Here is a 24488-nt window from a genome sequence, read left to right on the forward strand (position 1 = left end):
CCACTCCCCCCAGCTGATTGTATTATACACCATCCTCATGTCTCCACTGCTCCCACTCTCCCAAGTGAAGGACTGCTTTGTTTAGCCCTTGATCGCAGCTGATACATTTATATGGGCTGCCCTGCTGGAGTGGGTAGATGGGGGGGAGGCTGTGGGGGAGACGGGGGGGGCAATGGGGCGGGGAATGACACAAAGGGGGACCCCGAGCCAGGTCTCCTGGTTTCAAACCATAGGACCAAAACAAAAAGCAGTAGAGCTGGACATTCTAGATTGGTTGTGCACATATGTGATATCTATGAAGCTGTCCCTTTCAGACACTGTATAACTTGCTAGTGTTGGTTTTTTTGTGCTTGGTTCATTACAACCCCTACTTTATTTCACCACTGCTTCCTTTTATCCAAAGACTTGCGCTGTGTTTTAACTGCCTGCATTTACACAACTGGATATTTACTGAAGCATCTGAACATTAATTACTTTGCTCATGGGAATGATTGTTCCCACCTGTCTCTTTAACTTCAGCCCACAGTCCTTTGGCAGTCCTGTAGAGGTCATGCATGATATTTGTCTCATGAAAGACCCTGTGAAGACTGATAAATGTCTCCTCCCAGGGTGACGGTTTCACCAATTATGCATTGGTCCACAGGACTGGCAGCCACTGGCACACTTTGATCAATTTGTACATTTTACACGGTTTGACCGTGGCCGGGTGCATTAAATAATTAATTTATACCTTTCATTGATTTAATGATAGGGACAAATACATATTGCAGAGGTCAAACGGTGGTCCTTCCAGTTTTGTCATTGCATACAACAAACAGAAATCTTGTACCAAACAGTATACAGACATTTTTGTGATTTATACAATTATACAACATAGACAGGAACAGGAACAGAACTAACTTATAAAAGCCATTTTCTACCAATGGTGACATTCTATGAAATTCTTTAAAGTATTCTCATATTGACTGTGTCCATGTCATATGTACCTGTGCATAGGGGATGGACCAATTAAACATCTGTTACAAACGTGTGGCTGACCATCTCTGGAGACGAGAGAAAACTTGTTGGGATTTGATAGTAAAAGCGAGCAAACGATATCACAATATAATACAGGAAAACACTTTACAAAAATTGAATTGCCAAATCACGTTATTGTACATGTATTAATTGCCCTTAGCCAAAAAAATTAAAAAGCCCTTCACGTCATAATAAAATGCTGGTGTTCATCTCCAACATTTTTTTTTACAAAAAAAAAGAGAAAGATGTTCCAGTCTGTGTGTCCTAGGAGGCGTGCATTTTATTTCTCTTATATAAGAAAATGCCTATTACCTTTTGTCTAAGCTTGAAAACCGATACACCCCAAGTGACCACCGCGCTACAAAGAAACCCGCTCCACGTGACGGACGGCGGCACTGTTGTGATGATGACTCACAAATTGGGCTCTAGGATACTGGTTCAAATCCCTCCCCCCGTAGCGAAAATGCACACGGTGGAGATGTCTGCGTTTCTCCCGCCCCACTCAGAAACGCTGGAGGTAGAACAGAGAAAGGAACTGTGCCCGTGGACGAGGACTTCCCAGGTAAGAATAACATTTTGTAAATTGTTATTGTGCTTCTCCAGCCCTGACTAACGAAACTTAAAATAGGAGGGAATACAATATATTGTGAATTAAGCTGAGGGACTTCGCCGTACTTTAGATGTACGAGATTCCAAGCGATATGTTTAAGAGGCCAAAAGTTTTAAAGGAGTTCTTTGTTTTGTGGGTTTTCGTGTTTGACTACAGAATGTGCATAATTATTAATGAGCGGTTCAAAATATCGGGGATAAACTGGGGGGACCGATTAAAGTATTGATGAAGAAAGTACACAAAAAAATTAGCCTAATTCAGAGAAGTTTTGTGACGAATAACTTAATTAACGTTATTATTCATTGTAGCCTACCGACACCGAATTCCTGTTGCCAACATGTAGGAGGATAGGCTATATAAGACATTTATTTTCAAACAGTCTGCGTTTAACACCACACGAATTCTCTGGGTTAGGCGCCTAGAGATTTGCGTATGGGTTGTGAACTTGTATACACTGTAGCGCCCCCTCCCAAGATTGCCCACCCACAAACACAGTCCCTGACAATGGTCACAGTCGGGCTGTAGCCTAATTTCATTTCTGACGTGTCGATAAATGCTATAGAGTTAAGGCGATAACCACGCTGTAGCCTTTATATGAATATATAGCCTCTTAATGCTAATATTGTTGTCTTTACGTTTATCTTTTGTACGTAGCCTAAGTGCTCTGAGCCAATAATGACAGATTTACGAAAGATGACGAGGTAGTTTGCTAACTTACCCATGCAATTACCTTAATAAATGTTTGATTTCTGTGGTATTACCTTTCATTATAACATTGGGTAGCATACAGTCATATTGTTGTTTAGCAGTATTTTATGTCAGGGATATCTAGCTAACACGAGCATCCAGATCTAGTGCCATTTCGTGTTCTTTTTAATTAATGTTGCATACATACTACTAATGTTTAATACACCGGCGGGTTGCATTGTGCACCAAGGCTCGAGGGCTGGCGGCTGTCCATGGTACTACGGTGTATGATGGGACTTGTAGTGTCTTTTTTAAACTGGGATTTAAAGAACCGTGCGTTCATCAAAAACTTTATATATACAGAAAAAAAACTTGTTTACGTGTTTATCCAACACCCACCACTGCCTGCAATGGAGCACATATTCAATGCATTACAACATTAAAACATTAAATAGTGATGTCATAATATCGTGCTTTTATACTAGACATGTAGAAATGTAATGTAGTATATTTAGTAATTATGATGCTCACGTGATTACCACAGATGTGTAAACCAGAAAAGGTTTATGAAATAAAAGCAAAATATAATAAATAAATAAAAAAGTGACCTACTGTGAGAACACAATTCAAGTCATCTGCATCATTAAACATAAATGTCTGTAACCCTGTACAGTGTATTGCAGCAGGAAAGTAGCAAGGCAATATTCAAAAAGTAAAAATAATAAAAAACCCACACCAACTCACAAAAGTCCAACACATTATTTTTATTCTTAAAAGCTACATGACAAGCTGAACACAACCAGGTTTTAAACGGTGTTCTTGATTGTCTTTAATCATTTGCAGGTGTGTGTAATTTGGCTTGCCACAAGCAGGGTGTCATGACTCCACCTGCTGGAGTCATCTTGTCCTCACATACTAGTTGGTCTGCACTCTTCCCAACGTTTCACTGCAATGCATACATGACAGATTATAAAGCAATTTCAAATTTCAGTTTCTTGATTGGTTAACTGTGGCACATTTTTTCATTCATATTGTTTTATGAAGAAATTTTAGAGGATATGGTTCAAAATGCAAATTAGTGGTGGTGTCATAGTAATAGTGGAGATTCCATTTGAATATGTGACTTTCAAATCTGTCTTACCATATGACCCAAGGGCAATGGGAACAGTTATAGTGATTAACAATAAATAATGATGAATCCAATTCTGTCGAAGTACCATGTAATGTAACGGGATCAGTGTTTCAGTTAATAAAACAGAAATCTGGGTAGACATTTATCATATATGTACCTTGAAAATGTCATAGTCCATGGCTCTCTTTAAATGCTGACAAAATGGAAGATATAAGACTCATGGTTTAGTTTTAGTGAGTTTGTGCCTGCATGATTAAAGGTTCTTTATAGAACCGCGGCTCTGCTAGTCGCAGTCCTATGATGTTTTATTTTTTACGAAACAGCCATTGAGAACAAAACAGAGCCAAGAAGAAGTTGAATCAGAAAATATATATATTTTCCAATTGATTGTTATTTCCCATTGCATTTCCTGGGCAGGAAATGACTCATTGGCCAGTTTAGAGGTGCATGTTTAAAGCTTACCTGAACACTGTTTTGTAGCTCAGTGAAATTAGTTTGGTTTCCTGCTCATCAGGAGGAGGGGGTAGATTCCACTGGCACAAGATGTGCACTGTGTTGTAAATGGTTGTGGATAAGAGTGTCTCCTAAATATGTAAGTGTATGTCCGGCAGATACTCTAGTCTGTGCATTTGCATTGGTCTCTACAAGGTCAGCTCTGCTTCACACAGTAACATGTAACCTGACATCCCAATCAAATGCTTTCCTTATATGGGTCCTGATTGGTTTGCTGTGTGGTTCTTGCTTAGACACTGTTCTGGTGAATGATTTGCCCCTCTCCGCAGTGCCATATGGAACCCCCACTGTGTCAGTGCCTGTGGCCTGGCTAGTAGCACCACTGGGCATGGCTCCAACATAATAACAGCACAGCTCTCAAATTTCCTAAATAGCATAGCAAAGAAGGTTCTCAAGTTATGCTTGGGCATATATGAAAAGCACACACTAAATTACTGACCTTTTCCTTTTACATAGGTATAATAAATATGTTGAAGTATAATATTTTATATATTTATGTCAGGCATATATTATAAAAGTCATAGGCCTAAATTACTGCTGCTTTTGAGTATTCCTGTGCATGTGGACAAGGCATGTTTTTTGCAATGAATATTTTCTTTCTGTTTCTACAGATGTGATGGAACTGCAGGTTAATCCTGTCACACTGTAAAACCTGCTTCGGTTCTCCCACTGGCTGAAGCTGTATATGCACTTGCTTAACTCCTTCTATTCTGGACCCTTTTCTGCAAAAGGAATGTTTGCAGTCTCATTTCTCCTCACTTTGCATGGTAGGCTATCTTCATGCATCAGTGACTAAACTCTGAACACTGTACCTGATTTCAGTGGGGATGTGACTGGTGTGTTTTAGTTTCCGTGTAACTCATTTGAATGCTAGCATTCAGATGTTGCTTCTGATTACCTGTAATCAGGAGGATCTGCTTGTAATTTTCAGTGCCCCTGCTTAAATGGCTCCTTTTTAATTGGCTGCAGACAATTTCGGGGAACACTTGTCCCTTTTAATATATAAAAGCCCACCTGAAATGAAGCTGTCTGGTTATGAAAACAAGTGCTCTAAATTTAAAAATGCACTGTTTCAACATTAGGATCAATAAGTACTTGTGTTTTTTCATTTTTTCCACAAATGTGTCTTTTGAATCTATTTATCAAAGCTGAATAGCTGTTATTGTAGGAAACTCCACTCACACCTAATCCTTTGTCAAGAGGCCTGTAAGTCCCATTTGATAGGGTCTTTTTAACTACATAAGTCTCCTTGTCTTACAGTGTTCTTTTCAGAATACACGGATCAGCACTTTACTATTGTAACACCACTCTAAGCTCTCAGTCAAGAAATGAGATGTCTGTAAGTGCCATTTGACTGTGAATTAAAGCCAGCATTGAGGATGGGGCAATATTATAACCATTCAGTGCCCTGTCCAATAATGACTGGACCAGGCAAATAACTTTTTATTACTATTACTTTTTATATGAATGATATTAATACAATTCTGACTTGAATACTTTTAATGGAATATAAAATTGACTTGACTATGGTGACCAGTATGAACCAAGTCCCTCCCAAATTTTTTTCCTCTATGCCAACTAGGGAGATTTTCTTTGTTGCTGTCATCCTAGGTTTGCTTTTGTGTTGGGTTAGCGGCCTACAGGATATGCTGTAAAGTGAAATCTCTCATTCATGATTTATTTATTTATTTTTTATTTTCCTTTTTTGATTTTGCTATTTCCATCCTTGGTGAGTTTAAGGTGTATTCTTATGTAATCTACAAATGTTTAACCTTTGCTCTCCCTGTGGCCAAATTAAACAACTGCAGCAATTGTACAGGAAATGTACTCGCTTTGTTTCTCCTCCTCTCCAATAAAAGCATGTGTGGTTAGGCCCGTACCTGCCAGGCTGCACAGCAAACACGGCAGCCTTCGGACCTGCTGCTGTGAACAAATATCTTTGCCTGGAATGCAGTGGGAATATGATTTTTGGTGTAAATCCACTGCTGGCCCGTTAGATGCACTGTATGGTGCCCAATAACAGCATATGATTACACAGGACATTACATGATTGTGATTGGTTGGTTTGCTGACCCTCCCCTCCAACCTGGCTGTCTGTTTTCAGGTGTGGTGGCTGTGCACTCTGCCGTTGCTCCTCCCCCTGAGTTTGAATACCCAGGAAAGCTGGGGCTGTGCTGTTACCTAGGCGATGGATGGGCAGAGGAGACCGGAGGGGGCAACGGTGAGGGAGACAACAGCCGGGATGGTATGGGGGGTGGGTCCCTTGGGCACACACCCCCAGGCCGGTGCAGCGTCTCCTCCCCCGCCCGTTTCCGCCAGTCAGCCCTGACCTCCCAAAACCACAGCGGTAAGCTTAGAGGTGCGATTTCTTAAAAACTATCATCAAGCAATTAACTGTGATCTGCCGTATGTGCCTAAAATGATGTACCTTATTGAATAAATTCTTCTTAATCATGAAAGCGCAATTCCGTGCACGGTAGGTGAAAAAATGTAATTTGAAATAAATGTGAATGAAAAATGGAGCCACCACCTTTTAATTCGGCCGCACAGTCTGCTGAATTATTCCTTGTATTGTACACACCCCCTGCTGTGGGTCAGACGGTGCTGATTGCTGGTGGCGGGGCTGCATCCCCCCCGATTGATTAGGAGACGATGCTGTACATGCTAATCAATAGCACCTCCTGTCCTCGCCACGTTCTCGGCTCTCTCTGTGAAAGGGGATGTGATCTCGGTTAGAAATGATGTTTCACGTGGGCAAATGAACAGAACTAGTAGAAGAATCGCCCGCACATCCGACAGCTGCTCAGGTGCAACCAAACACAGAACCGTACAATGCAATAAAAGGCTGAGGGCACACTGAGGGTATTGCAAAAAATGTGTTTTTTAATGACCAAGCTTTCGGTACAAGACCTTCGTCAGGGCATATCGAGAACACAAAAAAGAAGCACATTGCTATCAGGCAATTAGGTCATCACATTTTATTGCAAATGAACAGAACTAAAATTCCGGAAGGAAAAAAATGGTTTTGTAATTCTGACTGATGATAGTGCTCGTATTCACACAGGACAGACTATTGCACTGCAAGTAGTATCCAGACTCTTTGCTTTATTTCATGTTAATGCCTTTTTGTCTTTTACCTGCCACGACTTGGTACATGCATGTAATTATCCTTTTTTCCCCAAATCAATCTCTCCCCAGTTGTGTGTCTGGATGTCTTATGCTGGGTTACCGGGGACAGGCGGCACCTAGTTTGCGAGCGAAATTTGCGCGGCGGGAATGTGGCCGTGGGCGGGGTCGTGACCCTGAGCTTGCTGCGTTTACAGTGAGTATTCGGCTGCTCCAGTGGTCAGTGATTCTCGAGATGGCTTTGCATCCCCTCCTCTCTGCGCCTTACGCAATGAGAACAGCACACCGTACTTCATGGATGCCCATTTTGTATTTTCTATCCACTGTTGATGGTGAAGGTAGAGAGGGCTATTCTGTGATCCCATGGATGATAGCAGATGTCATCAATACAGCGTTTCAGCTCCTTTTGCAGCATGAAATACTTTGAGCTGAGCAGGTCATGAGGGTGAAGGACCAATGGGGAAAGTGGGGTAACGTATGGCCATTAGGTTGAGGAGGTCAACGTTTAAACCAGCAAGTGGATTGCTAGATCAAACAAAATAGATAGATGGATAGTTAGATTGATGGCCTGAGAGAATTCCTTGTCAGTTGCTCACATGACCAATCCCCATGTTTTGAGAGCTGATTTCTTCTTTCATTCTGTCTGCTGTAGATCAGATCAGCAAATGCAGGCCACACCTTCTGCACTGCCAGACGGGGTCACACACAGTTGCCAGGAAGAGGGTGTGGGTGTATTTTGGTGTGCTCTTCCTCCTGGCTCGATGCGTGACGCAGTGACCCTGAGGGTGAATGTCGCCCGTGGTAACCGCTCAGCGCTCTCTCCAGAGATTTCCTTTGTCCCGCAGAAGCTTGGTAAGTCCCCATATTTCACATCTAAAAAGATCAATGCAAATCAAATGAAGTAGAAAAAACACAAAATTAATACAGTGCAAAACATTTAATGTAGGGTGGTAATTGGAGATTCCATCCCCATAATTGGTGGGTCCCCCACTTGTTTGTCCATCATGGATAGACAATTACAGTTTTTTCCTTATAAGAAAAAAAGTGTGATTGGTTTTTTATATATAAAAATAGTGTCATGGGTTCAGATCAGTGGGTCATTGCCTACAAATGATAGCTCCGCCCATGTTGTGGCTTATAAGCTTATGTTACTGGACAAATAAACCAAAGGGAAACATTTGTTAAAGATTTTGAATTCACTCCAAAAGCCTACCAGCTGCACATTTCTATATAATTTGTTTTCTTGATGGATAACTCCACATCATTAGAATTTTACTGGCATATTGCTTCATGAATCGGTAGTCTTGTACTCTCCTGGGTTTATCTGAATAGCCTGAATAGAATATTGTCTGTGGTCTGAATAGCGGTCATTGTGAGACAATTAAAGCGCACACACGTCATTTTATTCGTCCCAAATTTGGTGTTCTTGTAAATCGAGCTAAATTGATGACATTCCGCTAACACGTTAACTAACATGCATTGAAGACTTTAGGCTGTGTCCTTTGATCATAGCCCACCACATGCATCAGACGGCTCCAGTGGGCAGTGAGTTACGGCGTTTGTTTACCATGTGAAATGCACTCTTGTGAGTCCTCAGCCTAAAAGCGTCTGCTGAATGACCGAATGCTGAAAGCCTGTGGTGTGGCCTGTCCGTCAATGGCTTGTGTGTTATGTTGTGCAGTGAGACCAGACCCCCCGGTAAAGCTGTGGTACAACATGACCACTGAGGGAGAGCTGAGGCTGCACTGGACTCCCCCGCAACCCGTCACCGGCCCTCTGACCTACGATGTTCGTTACTCCTCCAACACCTCCCTCAACAGCTGGGTGGTAAATATCTGCTCCTCCGATGACCCACAGCAGAACGGATGAACTGAGAGAATGTTTGGGAACAGTTGGGCAGCCGTGTAATTTAGTGATTACAGGAAAACTCCAGACTAAAACATATCATTAGTAACGTGTAGCAGCGATGTGAAATTCATTCCAGGGTCTATTTATCTGATATTTGTAATATATTTTACTTTTTTTGCTATTTCTAATTTACACCTTGCTATCCTGTCAGGCGTCTTCCGGATCTGCTCCAGTGTGTTATTTTCCAATGTGACTCAGAACTACTTTTGCACCCCCTCCTTTGTGAGAGTATTAGCTATAAAGCTGAAAGCATAGTCGGAGATCGTGGCCATGCCTCCAATCCCCCGCAAGGCCAAGCTGTTGTATTCTGGACTATTGAGGCTGCTAGCACTCCAGAAATTGGTATGTCCTCTTGACAAATGATTGATTTCTCTCAGCAGGTGTATTGCAGAGAGCCGATTTAATGGAATTTCAAGGAAAAACCACAGCCTTGTTGTCCCCGTGGACCAAAATGAATATCTGATAGTTGGTGCTATAGCAAGTTGAAGACGCTCTCCTCTTAAACTCCATTGTGCCTGCTGTGGCAATATCACCTTGCCTTGTGACGTGACATCGTAGAACTCATGTTTAACTTGTATAAAACTGATGTGCTACACGAAATAGGACCTGGGTTGCGTTTCACATCTCCAGTATAAAAATTATAACAACATCAAAGTCTTTTAGGTTGGAGTTTTCCTTTAAGGAACTGGGCTTAATGTTACGAGATACTGGTTTAAATCCCAGATGGTAGCATTCATGAGGAAAGGTACTCTAAACACCACACATGGTCGTTCTAAATATTCTAAATATCACAACCGACACATGCATTTGTAAAGAGGAGCGTATTATGCATGTCCTTGATTTGCCAAATCATGATAAGCAGCCATTGTACCTGCCTCATTTTGTACTGTGTGCTTGCTAAGTAAAGCCATGTCTTTTTACTCCCCCAGCATGTGAATAAGGTGATAACTCAGCCTGTGACTCTGACGGGCATGAATGCAGGCGTGACCTACACCGTTCAGGTGCGCTGTAAGATCCTGGGCAAGCCAGGCCTGTGGAGCGAGTGGAGCCAGTCCCTCTTCATATACCTGCATGGTGAGGAACCTGCTTATGGGGTTACTGAACCCAGTCGCACTATACATTAATGAGACCTCTTAAATGCTGTCAGGGTGGCATTTTTGCCAATTTGCCATTTTCCAATTTTCCTTGTTTTCTTGTTATTGTTAAGCAAAGAAGTTGTATGGTGGGGTCATTTTGAATAGGCTTTTATTTCATTAAGGATTCCATTAGCATAGCACTGTTTATTTCCAATAAGAAAAGCAAATGGGCCACTTAGTTATTTTAATACTGAGTTCAATTACTAAGTCAAATGAAGTGGGGCAGGCTTTATCCCTGAAGAGCCGAGAGGAAAGACTGAGCACGTAAAGGACTCTGCAGTCTTTCTCTGGCTGTTGTTCATTTGTAGATGATGCTGCTGAGACTATACGGAAGGTTAGTTGTTCTTGTCGGGACATTGTTTTTCATAGATAGCTAATTTGTTGTCCTACAATATATGAAAAAAAAGAGGTCGCTTCAATGCGTGTTGAATTTTTATGGTTTGGATGTTAACAAACTGGTGAAAGCCTCTCTTCTCAATTGTGAGCTGAAAGGGAAGCCCTATTCTACTCTCATCCCAATTTGCTAATTTTTCCAGTCATGTCACATCTCATTGACCCCCCTCATTTGTATAATTAAACAAACCCAAAAAGCCAAGACTGTGTGTCTGTAGGGAGGCTGAATGCAAGCCTACATCTGAATATCTCATCTCTGTGGGCAGGGGTTCGATTCCTCGCTATGACTACCTGTATTATGATCTCATCTCTGTCTGCATCTCTGTGCTTTTCCCCCGGTCTGAACGAAGTAGAAAAAGAATACATCTGTTATATAAAAAAGAAAACGTAAAAGAGGTAGCATCTCATGGATTGAGGGTCATGTACTTCTTAATAACGTGCAACAAGGCGTCTAGGGTCCTCCCCTCCCTCAAACAGGGCCATGGAGAATACTGCAGCCTATTGCTCACACCCTGAGTCATGCCATTTGATGGCATATCCTTGTAAAGGAATGAAAGGGAATGAATACCATGGGTCTGTGGCGCCTACAGTGAGGAGTGCTGACAAACCACTGCCGTTTCCCGCTAAGGCAGCTAATAATGTTGTGGTGTAGCGGTTGGCTTTGGCACTGAGAGGCTCAGCGGGTCTCCATGGTTACAGTATACCTGTGAAATGGTTCCTGGCCTGTTCTCTGAGAGGAGCGATGAGTCAGTAGGCTGTTTGTGAGTCTCAGTGTGCTCATTGTGAGTCCCACACTGCTCCGTGGGCATGGAGAACTGCTACAGTTCCATTAAAACTCTTGTTCTCTTTAGTCTCGTTGATCTGTTCATTTAGCAGGTCCTTTAGAAGGCCTCAGTCTGTAATGGTGGTTGCCTCAAACATAGACTGATACCAGTAAGCTAGCTATCTCTAGTTAGAGGCCTACTATGTCTGGAGGCTCATTCCAATTGCTTAGTTTAACCGTCCTTGTCCCCTCAGTCCTCGTCTGACCTGGAAATCGATCAATGTCCACCGTCTTTTATGACATTCCAACCCGTTAAATGCTCATTGAAGGAGCTAGAAGCGAGAAGCCATGAGGCTCCTGAAGGACGCTTGGGCAAGGAAACACAAGCGCATCCTTTGCAGAAGTATTATTTTCGGAACGCATGATGTATAAATGATTGACCTGTGGATCCACCTTTCCCCATCTGCCACATATGTAATTGTCGTGTCTTCAAACTGATGCTTGAAAGGGCAAAGACGGTCCATTCACCTAATATTAGTTTGCTCTATCGCTGCGCCTTCTCCTCACGTCATTTCCTTGTATCCTCCCTTGGGAGGAGCTAAGGAGGGAGGAAAGGATGCAAGGAGTGAAAATAAGCCATTGGAATGAGTCCTGGGAGTCCACAGCAGGGGATATACAATAAGCCTAATCCTGCAGGGGGTAGCATGGGATTAATTTGGCCAAGGTTCCTCAAGTTAATGGCTACCAACATTATGCTACCCATCCACATGCAGTTGTTGTCATTGAGTTACATGCCTCTGGTCTGATTGATGTAATCTCTGCTGTAGTACTGTTTGGCCTGTAGGGTTTAAGGTAGTCACTTGTGGGTGAGCAGTGTGCGCAAGATTCAGCTGCAATGTTCACTGCACAGATACAATGTAAAATTCTTATGCCTAATACAGGTACAATTCTTATGTCTTATGAACTTATCTGGTGTCTTTATCATGATGGACTGTTTTGAGTGGTCAGTCGTAGCATGTTTTGAATAATAATTGTGCTTGTTGGTCAATATAGTCTGTTTGGTGCAGTAACTAACTTGTATGGCTGACAACCTACTTGGCCAGACCTGAAACTTGAAAATCAAATTTTAATCTTCACATGACCTTTTCTCATGAAAGGTTAAATGAGTTGTTCCTTTTTGTAATAGTCTTTATTTTGTTCTCTGTGCTACGAGGCAGAAGGCTTTGCTGTACCGGCTGAAAGTAATTGTTATTTCCTAAGGTTTGCCCTTGTGTGCAGCCCCAACAAGCTCTATTGAAATGTCAGAAGCAGTATGATTTCCTTGGCTGCAATAGTATTACATCTTATTTGATGTTCAAATTCAGTGTTGACGACCTCTGGAAATTGGCCGACTCTCCTGAATGGGGGGGGGGGGGGGATCTTATGACATTAGAATTGGACAATTCTTTCCCCCTCTTGGATGCTGCTGTGTCTTGAAGTTCTTATTTCTAGTTGTCATAGCAACTAATTGTAAAGCTGCTGGGCAGTGGGTGCGCTGTTGAGATAAATCAATATGATCCTCTGCCGAACATGTCAGTGAAATCTCATGCTATCTGACAAAAGCAGACGAAAAAACATGATTGTCGCTGCTTTGATTGTTGCTCGTGACCACCATGCTGCGTTTCTGATTTGTCAGTTTGGCTCACGTTCTGGTTCTCAAAACCTAATGTGACTGCATGATAAGGATTCTCTCCTTTGTGTCATGTTCCCTCCCTAATTACAGAGAGCAGTGAGGGAAGCCAGTGGTTGGTTCTTTCCGGAAGATTCCAGCGGTTTGAGGGCTTTCATGTTTCGTGAGGAAAGTGTGGAAACAGTTTTTCACCTCCACCCAGAGAAACCAAACTAAGGACACAGCAGTTCATACACTCTTACTGGTAGTTAGTTTTCGGTCTTAAACGCTACCATTGGCTGTGAGGTTGGTAAGATAATTGGCACATAAAGAGAGCTGAAACCTGGAAGCAAAAAAGATCAGGCATCAGTACAGCAGGGGACAGCTGTGCTGATGTTATAATAATATATGTATTCCATAAGTTCTCTGACCAATCATGTAAAATCAGGTTTCTGTGCTTATACAAAGACCTTGTTACTCTTTTGAAGGCTTCACAATTTTAATGACTTTCTTTTATTTCATATGAATTATTGTACACCAGGGTGTAGAAAAACGTTTTAAAACCGTCACGCCTGTCCACGGACTCACAGACTAAAGCCTCTTCTTTGTGCTTGTTTTAATTACAGAAGTCACATATCTCCCCAAATCAGTATTCACCAGCGAGGGAGCCAATGTGACCGTATACTGCATATTCAATAACCAGAGCCTCAGTGCCAGGAATGTGGTTTGGTGGCTGAATATCCAAGAGAAGGTTCCAGAAAGTCTGTACACCATCGTCAATGACCGCGTGAGCCGCGTCACCGTGCCGAACGTGAGGCCGCTCAAACGGCAGCAGTACAACGTCCTCCAGTGCTGCCAGCGGAGCGGAGAGACGTCCCTCTGCAGCTACCGCTATGCTTCTCTCTACACTGACGGTGAGGACTGGGATGCCTCTTCACCAGAGCATGACTAGCATTTACACCACTGTGTGGCTTCTCTTACACCCCGTTTTGAGTTGAGGGTCACTACAAGTTCAAACATGAAAATCTGAACATTCAGCTAGGCTTTAGATTAAGTTATGAATGCTTGCCTTGCCATTTGATTAAGACAGGTTGCAGAGGGCTTCACTGCAATGGCGTTGAACCTGTCTCAAGGGGCTGTTGTGTGAAGAGAAAATTATTCTGAAGAGAAAATTATTCCCCGCAAAGCCATGAGCTTTGGCCACCCGTCTTCGTGTTGTGAACTGGCCTGGTGTCACAGTGTGCATTTGCTTTGCAGGTGTCAGTGTCGCCATATCCTGTGAGACCAATGGGGACCTCAGTGCCATGACCTGCAGGTGGAACATTAGCCTGGGGGTCAGGTTCTATTACAGGTATTGAAGACTGTATTAAACACAGGCCACTGTTTCAAATCGATCAACTTAGGCATTTTTTGCTGGAGCAGCAGGAATGACAAATTCCATAGAACTCCATGGTGACAAGTCAATGTCATGTGCATGTTTCTGTCAATTTTCAGTTGAAAGTTTTACATATAATGTATCTTATGTAAGGCCATGACCAAAGACAACACCGGTATCAATACATGTTCTGTTCGTGAATATTTGTAAACTAGTGATAATTGTAAACCTCCTGTGAACCTTTCGGTTCCTGAATATGTGATACGAGCCCACTGTTTTTATTGCCATCATTTGTTTTCCAAGAGCAGCAGAATTTGATTACTGTTATCTTTGTGTCTTCCTAGAACCAGTGATGTGCCTTTTGACATTGCAGAGGAGCAAATGGCGGTGTCTAAAGAAGAGGAGTGTCCTTCTGAGGGGCGGGGCTTAAAGAGTTGCACCTTCCAGCCCTTTCTCCCATTCTCTTACTACATGATGTGGCTGGAGTTTGGGACTGAAGAGGGGACAGTTAAGTCCCAGCCTGTGTATGCCTTGCCCATGGATTTGGGTGAGTCTGAAAATCTTATTCACAATGTACTTCACTTTTATCTTCACTTTAAATCACAGCAGTCACTCGCAAGGTACTGCTGGTGATTCAAAACCGAGGACAATGTAGGGGAAAATTGTTTGTTCGACTGATACACGTACCTCAGCCGACAACAACAACATATGTACAGTAGTGAGTGTCTTGTTCCACTCTGCTCTTCCCTCAGTTAAGCCATACCCTCCATTTGACCTGGAGGCTGTCACTGTGCCTGAGGGGTACCTGAGAGCCACATGGAAGCGGCCTGAACTACCCACCTATGATCTCCTGTTTGAAGTGCGCTATGCGGTGGACGGGCCCGACCCACTGTGGAGGGTAGGAGCATCGGGGGGGGGCAGGGGTTTGGGGTTTTCCTCTGTGTATTTCGCTATAAGAAGATGGATGAGGGATGCACTGATACCCTATGGAATATACCAATTTTGTCATTCGGTGAAGATGAGAGCTTTTAGAAAACTGCTCAAGACAATTGCTGTAGCTCTGAACAAGGGACAGCAGTGTAGTATAACCACTGAGGAAACGGCGTGGACTTCTAATGGAGAGGTTGCAGATTCAAATTCCAGGTCGGCATAGTTTTTTAAGCTTGAAAAAAGGCACTTGACTGAAGTTGCCTCAATAAATATCAAGCTGTATAAATGGCATGTAATAAATGCAAGCTGTGTAAGTGACACTGGATGAGGCTGCTGACGAAGCAGATTATGAATAAAAGTAATAAACTGTGCCAGTGATGCTTTTGGGCTTTTTAATAGTGTGTAGCTGTAAAGTTGTGCACTTATTTTTTTATTTATTTTCTTTTTTCACAGGTTTACAAATCTGAAGTAAATCTGACGGTTGTTTTTCCTGTGTCGGACCCTTGTGCAGTTTACACTATTATGGTGCGTTGCAAACGCCTCCATGGGTCAGGGTTCTGGAGTGAATGGAGTGATCCCCATTACTCTGCTGTCCAGATCTCCAGAGGTAAATCCTGTAGGTCTGCAATGGTAAAACACTAGAACTTCAAAGGAGCAGTGCACCCAAAAATGAAATTGGTGACGTGACGTTGGTGGAATGCAGCCATTGGTTGTGGTTTCAATATGGCACCTTGTTAGCAATGTACTTTATTAGAGCACATAAACAGCTTTGAAATACATGGTTCAGATGTTAATGGGTGTCATTTATGTTGTAGAACAAAACATGAAACTCGCTTAGGCTTATGTTAAATACAGACCTTATTTTCTGCATTAATTGAAAACCCTGTGGGGAGGAAAAAAAGCATTGAAAAATGGCTCAAATGCTAACTCCTCTCTGGGTATTAGGACTACAAACTGTAACCCTCAAATGGTTGCATTCTGCCTATGTCATGTCATCACGCATGTTTCATAGTCACCTGCACGACACTTGGTGGGATATACACAGTTGACATACTTTGGTAGACGTAGTTCTTGATGAAACCATGCACAAATTAAGCTCTGTGGATTTTTGTGAGTAACCATGGCATTATATTTGGAAAGAGACTTTTCTGTTGAATTTTTCAAATGTAGATTTTTGGTGCATTGAGCGCCATAAAGATTTGGGTCTCTTGAGGTCTATTGTAGGTGAGTGAGGGGGTTGTTAGAGTTGTTCGTTACAGTAACTTCTTTTTGTGCTTTCGCTAAAAAAAAGCTCTCAACTGAAACACCAAATGCCTGGTAATGGACTGATGGAAAATTACATAAATGAATGTCCTCTTCGGGCTATGTGGTTATAATTTTGAGGGAGGTTATTTTATGAGCATTTCAAGGCTAATTTGCGCAGCCTCATTAGACTGCATTGCAAAGCAGAGTGGAGTGGTTCTCAGGGTGACCAAAGCTCCACAAAGAAAGATGGGACAAAATGATTATCATTACCGATTGGAATTATCGCAATGGATCCATGCCGGAAAAAACCCAAAGTTATCCCAAGTACTGCAAACCCAGGTGCTGCATAGACAGGTATAGTTGTAAGAATGTTGATGGCCAGGTCTGGCTTTATTCCTGGGATTATTCAGGTTAATGCACTCTGGATATGGGTGTCTTCTAAATGAATGTAATGTACAAAGTGAGGTGCTTACTTTTTTCGGTAAGTGATATAGCACCCTATCTAATGCAAATTTGTAAAATGTGTTGAATGGGCATGCATTGCCATGTGATACAGTGATAGGAATCTCTTATTTTGATACTTGTTTGATGTATCAGTCAGTATCAGATCATGAAACTGTGGTGAACAGTGAGTGGTGAACTGATATTTGAAATTCATTTCACATGTAAATGAATTCCAACTGTGGTGTGTGCTTTTCTGAGGTGAACAAGGTTTTTCTGAGGTAAGTCATTGGCTTTGGTTGCAGCTCCTGAACAGGGACCCGATTTCTGGAGGGTTCTAAAAGATGACCGAGAACGGAATCAGTCCAATGTCACCCTCCTCTTTGCGGTAGGAACCTCGAATGATGATCCCTCTTTAGTGTGGGGTGGAGTGGGATTATGACAATATGACATCACCCCATGTGCTGCTGTATTGTGGAACCCTGGGTTTTTATGAATGAATGAGTGTATGAATGAATGAATGAATGAATGAATTTTCTCTATCCACTCCAGCCACTGACTGGAGAAGGGACTCTCTGCTGTGTCACGGGCATTGTAGTTCAGCACCAGACCACAGGAGGCGCTGTGTGGATAGAACAGCTTGGCCTCGTATCCACATACACCTTTCCCTGGAGAGAGGAGGTCCACACCGTCACCGTCATGGCCATCAACTCCCTGGGGCCCTCAACGAGGAACGCCCACATGACGCTAATGAGAAAAGCCAGCAAACGTGAGCAAGCCGCACCTGCATACCATAATAGGTTTCCTCTGGAAATACACATAGGATTTATTTCACAGGATTCAGTGAGCTCTTGAGCCAAGTGTTTCATAGCCAGGAAGTTGCAGGTCGTTCAAATTCCTTTGACATCTGCTAGGGCAGATGTTTTCAAAGGATAGGTCAAAGTGTAATGGAGCATAGTTGGAACCAATGTAAGGAATCATAGATTATAACATATTTGATTGGGTAGACAATAACTCCAGAATGAGGTCAAAAACCTGGGTACAATAGGTTTCACAGTAAGTTTCAATGACTAGAGGATTTGCTGGCCCCACTACATGTGATTGTGCTGTCTCGGGTTGCACAGGGGTACTGAGCTAAACAGCCGGGTGATATAACGGTATACTCAATGAAGAAATTGGAATCTGAGCATGCCCTGAAATCGCCTGAAATGGGGATCTGTGGTCAAGTGATTACGGTTACCGTAGAAATACGATTTCAGGTACACGGTAAGTGCTGAAGATGAGATAATATCCACGCAGACATTACAGAACAGAACTCATCTCTTTTGCTAATGCACTCCTGAGTGTTAATCAACAGAATATGACCTTCTTCCCTGATGGAAAAGCGTAATTATTGCTCTGGTAAAATGGGCTGATTTTCCGAGTAGTGTTTGTTCCCCCCTTCTGCGTCTCTGTGCAGACGTGCTACGGTGGAGGCTTTTCAGTTCCTGTCCCCCATTATCCGGCCTTTCATTAATTACTAATAGATCAGATTGAAGGTGTTCTAATGCAGGGCCAACCTTTTAGTGCTCTGAGGGGAAAAAAATAACCCATTGTTGAGCTTAATAGAGTCCCATTTTGGTCATGGGCTCTTTAGTCACATGCTGAATTTTTTTCCCCCATTCCACCGACCTCTACTTGACTTTTTCCCTCTTTCTTTCCCCCGCCTCCTCCTCCTGTCGGCAGCGAGGTCCGTCTCCTCGTTCAGCTCGGTGATGATTAACGACAGCTGCGTGGCGCTGGTGTGGAGCCTGTTCCCCAACTCCTCTGCCCCGGCGTCGTTCGTGGTGGAGTGGAGCAGCCGGAGCCGGGGGAGGGGCCGGGGCGACGCGTGGCTCAGAGTGAAATGGGTTCGAGTCTCTGCCCCCAGCCGCTCGCTTTATCTCCATGGTACTTTAAAAAAAAAAAAAACTTTATTAAGTTTTTCTTGATGGATTCGTTTATGTACGGTCAAAGCATGTGTCTTCAGGGACATGTGTGATTCTATTATTATTTGTTTGTTTGTTTGTTTGTTTTGCTTATCCGCCTTTGCTCCCAATTTATGCCCAATGCCAAATAATGCTGTTAAAAGCAAAAGTATTAGGACAGTGACACAATTCTTTTTTTTTTTGCTTTGGCTCTGTAATCCTGTGTATTGGATTTGAGATAAAACAATGCAGAGCATCACTGGGGAAGATGCCCAGCATCTTGTGATGTCTATGGGTCACAAACTTCAGGCAGTCATCAAATGCAACCGAGTACTAAATGTAATGACTTTATTTCACATTATGCTATTTGATCATTTGTCAATTTTTGTCCCCTGAAATGAAAAGACTATGTATAATTCGGGCTAAATGTGAGTAGTGCCTTACTGTACACATGAAATGATGATAAATAATAAAATGCTAAAACTATGGTAAACTGTGAAGCAAACAAGAAGTAGTGAAAGTGTCATTATCACCTCAACTCAGCAATTTAATATTTGATATGAAGATCTGATGAAAGCGAGTTTTTATTTGTAGGTGGTGAAGCTTGCCTGATGTAGGTGTTGCCTTTGTAACCCTTCTAATTGAGATGAGTAAGTCAGAAAAAATGCCTGTGCATTCCTGTAAATTGAAAATTGAAAAAGGCATCCAGGGTGTACGTTCTGGAAAATGTGCCTTAGATACAGTCTGTAGTCAAGGGTCATAACTGTGAATAAGAAATAGTTAGATGACCAGTACAGAACCTATAAATATTCCTTTTTTACTCTTCATGATTAACTCGTCGTTTTCTTGACTTGTTTACAGATAGATTCTATGTGTCTGAAGAATATCAGTTTGCTTTGCACCCAATCTTTGCTAATGGAGAGGGAGAGCCATTCTACAATAAAGGCAAGAACTTGGTTTGATTTATATATCAAATATATAACCCCCATATCTGTTGTTTTATGCTCTGGGTATACTTTTTTTCTTGGTAAAAGGCAGCACTGGGATTTATTGCTGCTTTTGTGTTTATTTCTCCTCCAGAAGACAGGGGGCGCCCCAGTGCCCAGCATGCTGCCTATGCCCTCCTGCTGATTATCGCCTTCATGTCGGTGGTGCTGTTTCTGACTCTGGCTGCATCCCAGCGACAGTATGTAATCCACCCTTTTCTACATTGACCTTTATGTGCATTTGTCTACTTCACCCTCAGTTACCACTTAGACACTTAGGCACAGTGTCACCACAAATTGATGACTGACAAATGTCTTTCAGGTAATGGCAGAAATATTTTAAGGAGAACCTCTATTAGGGTGGTTTACAAGAGGGAAAATTCCTAGGTCTACCTTCACTGGAAAACATCACAACAACAGCATACAATGTTATAAAATGCATTGTGTCTCTGAGTGTATATTTACATTGTAAGAAGAAGAATTTTTACATATATTTGTGGTGCATGTATATCATTCCTAATCTTATATAGTGAATTGTAAATAAAAATGTCATTGTTGTTTTTTTGTGGCTGCCATCTGTGTGCAGAGAAAACAGTCTCACCACGAACAGCTTTCTGGTGGGCGTGTAGGACCTGGGGACAGGGCTGAGGCCCGTGCTCTCTTTTCATGTGGATTCCAGTAAACCTGTGGCACATGCTGCTTATCCACTCAGCCTGGTTTAAATAAGGGCTGTGTTTACCTGGAGGTGGACACCAGGGACCTTGAACATTTCTGAAGCTGTATTGCTGCTTTTTGAATGATCGGATGGGAATGAGTCCTGCCTCCCCACAGTAACTCAAAGACAGAAGCTGCGGAGAGAATAAGTCATTCATTGTGGTTTCCGTCATGCCTTGTAAGACACCCACCCAGTTGAGTTTTATGGTGGAAAGAAAAATGATTGTGATTGGTTTGTACAAGATAATAATTGACAGCACATTCTGGCACCGCCCATTATAGGGGATCACAAAACCACACCAAGTTGTGAATTGTGCTGTTACATTCACCAGCAGTGAGGGGGAAGCCCTATCCTCTTATGTAATGGCATTCTTCCCATTTCACAGGATGATGAAGCTTGTTTGGAAGGATGTTCCTAATCCCAACAACTGCTCTTGGGCCCAAGGTGTGGACTTTAGGAAGGTGAGCACTTATTAATGCCAGGAGTTCCCAAACTTTTAAATCTTGCTACCACTAAAAAAAAGACTACTCTATGACTTCTGCCTCATTAAGATGGTAGACTTCTGACACCTATACACCTTGGTCACTACAAGCTGCAAACCAATAGCTATTTAACACGCAGTGATGTTGGTCTGATGTTGTTATGATTGATCTGTGTTATGTCATCAATTTATGCATCATGTTGCGATTTAGTACAGTAAATATATTTCCAAACTTCAATTTATCTGAAACTTCTTAATGTGTAGTTTGTGAACATAAACAAAATACTTTTGAAAGGGGAAAAGGAGCACTTCAAAGCCCTCCCACTCCCCCGGGGTCCCTGGTTCCTGCTTTGGGAACCCTGTTGTACGCTATGTATGAAGAACACTGATATTGAAAATAGTGCCCTCATACTGAAAAAATATAAAATATACCACCAATGGTATACCACCAATGATTAAATATTCATGAATACAATGATATATGAAGTTACACATATAATTATGTGGCAATACATTCATGTGTGAATTACTATTTTGATTACATTTACCATTCCTCAAGTAAGTAAGGTGGTAATAGATCCGAAAGATAATTTTGAAATGAAACTTTGTAAATCACATTAAATTGGTACATTAACAAATCCATGGGATATGTGGGATGTCAGATAATGATCTTCAGTTTTCATAAGTCAATTTTCAGCTTACTCTCCACAAGCCTGACTAGACTAAAGATGTGCAAATTGCTGTAATACGTGGAACGTTCCACAGTGCTGCAGATAATATGTTAATCCCAGAAGGTGACCGTACATGTTCAGAAATCTCCAGGGGTCCCTGTTAGCGGTACAATCACACAGGGCTCTAATGCTAGCAGGTGTCATCCAGGATGAAAACAAATCTATTAAAATGAAATGGCAGTGATGTATGAGAAACCGTGTGCCAGAGGAAAGACAGAGAGCACTGAGCGCAAATAAAAATGTCACAATTCTAAGATGGTATTTTTCGCTTCCTGGCACTAAGCATCTTTATACAGCGGTGACATTCCCATCCTTTCTCTGTGGCTTCGCTAAACAGTCATAATCTTTGTTTGGTGCATAAACTGAGAGTTGTTCGGACAAGAGTGTGCAGAATATTGAAGCAGTCCTTTGTCTACTCTGGCCGTCTTTAGGCAGAGGCTGTTGAGAACCTGTTCAGACACCCCGAGCGCCTGACCTCCTGCCCCCTCCTTCTGGAAATGGAGACCATCTCGGAGGCGGTGATTGTGGAGAAGGCCCACCCGAAAGCTGCGTCGGAGAAGGACCGGGCGGCGTGGGCGGAGAAGGCTCTGCGCGCCGCGGTCACCCCCTTCTCCTCAGCGGGCAGCTCGGCGCAGTCCAGCGTCGCCTACGCCACGGTCCTGCCCTCCGTGGAGGGGGGCCGCGCCCGCCGGAAGCCACAGGAGAGCCTCAGTAGCTGCTCCGACGAGGGCAACTTCTCTGCCGACACCTCGGACATGTCCGGGTCCTACCCGGGGGCGCTGTGGGAGCCGGAGGGCATGCCGTCGAACCCGCGCCACCCGTGCCACTCATGCGCCTCAACCGAGGAGTTCTCGGAGAACTCCGACCAGGAGGACCAGTCTCTGGACGGGACGGGCTCGAGGCAGGACTTGTACTATCTGGGGACGATCTCGCAGAGCGAAGAGGGGGAGGAAGGGAAACCATTTCACAGAGAGTCCACCCTGGGGCGCTGTCTGGAGTCCAGCCCCCTCCTCGGTCAACAGGAGCCCTGGTCCCATGGGGAGGAGAGGTCGGGGAAGGGTGTCCCACTCTACATGCCTCAGTTCCAAACAGTGGTCACAGAAAGTCAAAGCACAAAAGGGCTGTGAACTTGCTTACGTGAAGCCGAAATGTGCTTTTGAATGAATGTTTACCAGTGGATAGAACTTGGTTCTGAATCATAACTGGTGGCAAAAGATGATTGCAGGACTCCTGGGTCCTGGGCAACACACTAGTGTTGTACTCAGGAGGATGGTAAATATCCGTCTGTTTAAATGAATTGCTTGTAAAACCTGAGCTGTTAATCGCCCTCTTTAAAGGTGTCTGCTCATTTCAACAAACAACACAGGCTACCAGGGCTTGGATCAATTCTGAAATTGCCTTAATATCTTTTTGGAACTGGCACACGCACATTAATTCTTAATATGTTTCCTTATATTTTGTACACCTACAATGCTAGAAAATAAAATCCCAATTCTACTACATCATTCAGAACTGAATTGGAATTGATAAAAACACCACTTGGAACTGAGCCTAATCCCCATATGTTACAATACCTCAGTAAGCACTATAGGCTTAAAGCTGTGCTTGCATTTCTTTATCTTACCAATGACTTAATTTGTCTGTATAGCAAACTCTTGTTGAACATCAACTGACTGGTGTGAACAAGTTAAGTGTCATTTCTGAACTGTGAAGTTCATTGTTACAGGGATATAGATGTTGCCTCTGAAATTTTGTATTTAAAAATGTACCATCTGTTTTTCATGCCTGCCATTTTGTAATGATCGTAGTGGCTAATCGAATAGAATTGTAATTCTAACTATCAGATAAACATCAAATGTATTTTGTGTTGGGTGTTTGTGCCCATTCTCCAGTGAATCCATTGTAAGAGTATATTTTTGTGGTTAAAATAAAATATTTATTGCCATTTTTGTGGATTGATTAATACAAGTCCATTAAGGTTTGAATGTGTTGTTAAACAAGAGTTTTGAAACCCATTGAATCCAGAGATGTGACTCTTCAGTGTTTATAGACAGCAACCGCTCAAGAGGAGAGATGAGACAGAGGTGGCACTACAATTCTTTAGGCCAGGGGTTCCCATGCCCACGAGCAAATACATTTTTTGTGGACCTCCCTTTACTAAAATGTAATTAACTTAACATTTTACAGCCACCCCGTTTCACTTGCATGCAGGAAATTTCTTCCACAAGTGTACCTCCTCTTAAAGAACAAATTTGTTCATAGAAACGGTATAATCCACCATACTGTATTTTCCACATTTAGAATTTTTTTTAAACAACCTTGCGCACTTGTCCTACAATTAATGTCCAAGTGTCACCAAATTTGGCATGCATGATCTACAGAATGTCCCTGTGTAAAATTTTGATATGTGCAAAGATTTCACCAAATTGGCTGACCATGCCCAAATTATGGGTATGGCCCCAAATTTAAGTTGATGGCAGTGATACATCAAGGAATGATAGAAACCCATTTTGTGGATCAGCAGGCACAGACATGAAATTTGTATTGCTTTATGAAAAATCCTCAGATAGCATCCCTACAATAGTCCTGACAATCATGTCCCCCTCAGTCCAAGGTTCTTAAATAAAATCAAATATGAATATGCATAAATTGTGCAAAAGATGTTTGATCACACCTCCTTTAAATATCTCTATTCACATTTGAAA

At 42.5% G+C, this 24488-nt stretch overlaps 1 protein-coding gene across 3 annotated transcripts; it reads left to right on the top strand.

Annotated features, from left to right (window-relative positions):
• The first annotated feature begins 1437 nt into the window (after positions 1 to 1437).
• On the top strand, positions 1438 to 23728 carry LOC135256554 (leptin receptor-like). Of its 3 annotated transcripts, none has more exons than XM_064338435.1 (19): positions 1438 to 1579; positions 4571 to 4726; positions 6064 to 6318; positions 7158 to 7281; positions 7738 to 7937; positions 8767 to 8912; positions 9923 to 10067; positions 13560 to 13847; positions 14191 to 14284; positions 14653 to 14855; positions 15061 to 15206; positions 15692 to 15845; positions 17230 to 17312; positions 17477 to 17693; positions 18650 to 18853; positions 19732 to 19815; positions 19951 to 20056; positions 20957 to 21032; positions 22215 to 23728. In XM_064338435.1, the coding sequence occupies exons 2-19, from the start codon at positions 4645 to 4647 to the stop codon at positions 22908 to 22910; spliced, it is 3303 nt and encodes a 1100-aa protein (XP_064194505.1). In that variant the 5' UTR covers positions 1438 to 1579; positions 4571 to 4644; the 3' UTR covers positions 22911 to 23728. The 3 variants fall into 3 exon arrangements, with proteins under 3 accessions (XP_064194505.1, XP_064194506.1, XP_064194507.1); XM_064338436.1 differs by having other exon boundaries at positions 19954 to 20056; XM_064338437.1 differs by having other exon boundaries at positions 6064 to 6306.
• Positions 23729 to 24488: the final 760 nt, after the last annotated feature.

This window comes from Anguilla rostrata, chromosome 6 (genome assembly GCF_018555375.3).
Source record: "Anguilla rostrata isolate EN2019 chromosome 6, ASM1855537v3, whole genome shotgun sequence".
In the NCBI taxonomy this organism is placed as follows: domain Eukaryota; kingdom Metazoa; phylum Chordata; class Actinopteri; order Anguilliformes; family Anguillidae; genus Anguilla; species Anguilla rostrata.

Bases quoted from the DNA above. Each gene is read 5' to 3' on its own strand.
- LOC135256554 (XM_064338435.1), top strand. From the start codon at position 4,645: ATGCACTTGCTTAACTCCTTCTATTCTGGACCCTTTTCTGCAAAAGGA. The intron at 14,285-14,652 runs GTATTGAAGACT...GTGTCTTCCTAG, and splicing joins GGGGTCAGGTTCTATTACAG to AACCAGTGATGTGCCTTTTG. The intron at 14,856-15,060 runs GTGAGTCTGAAA...CTCTTCCCTCAG, and splicing joins TGCCTTGCCCATGGATTTGG to TTAAGCCATACCCTCCATTT.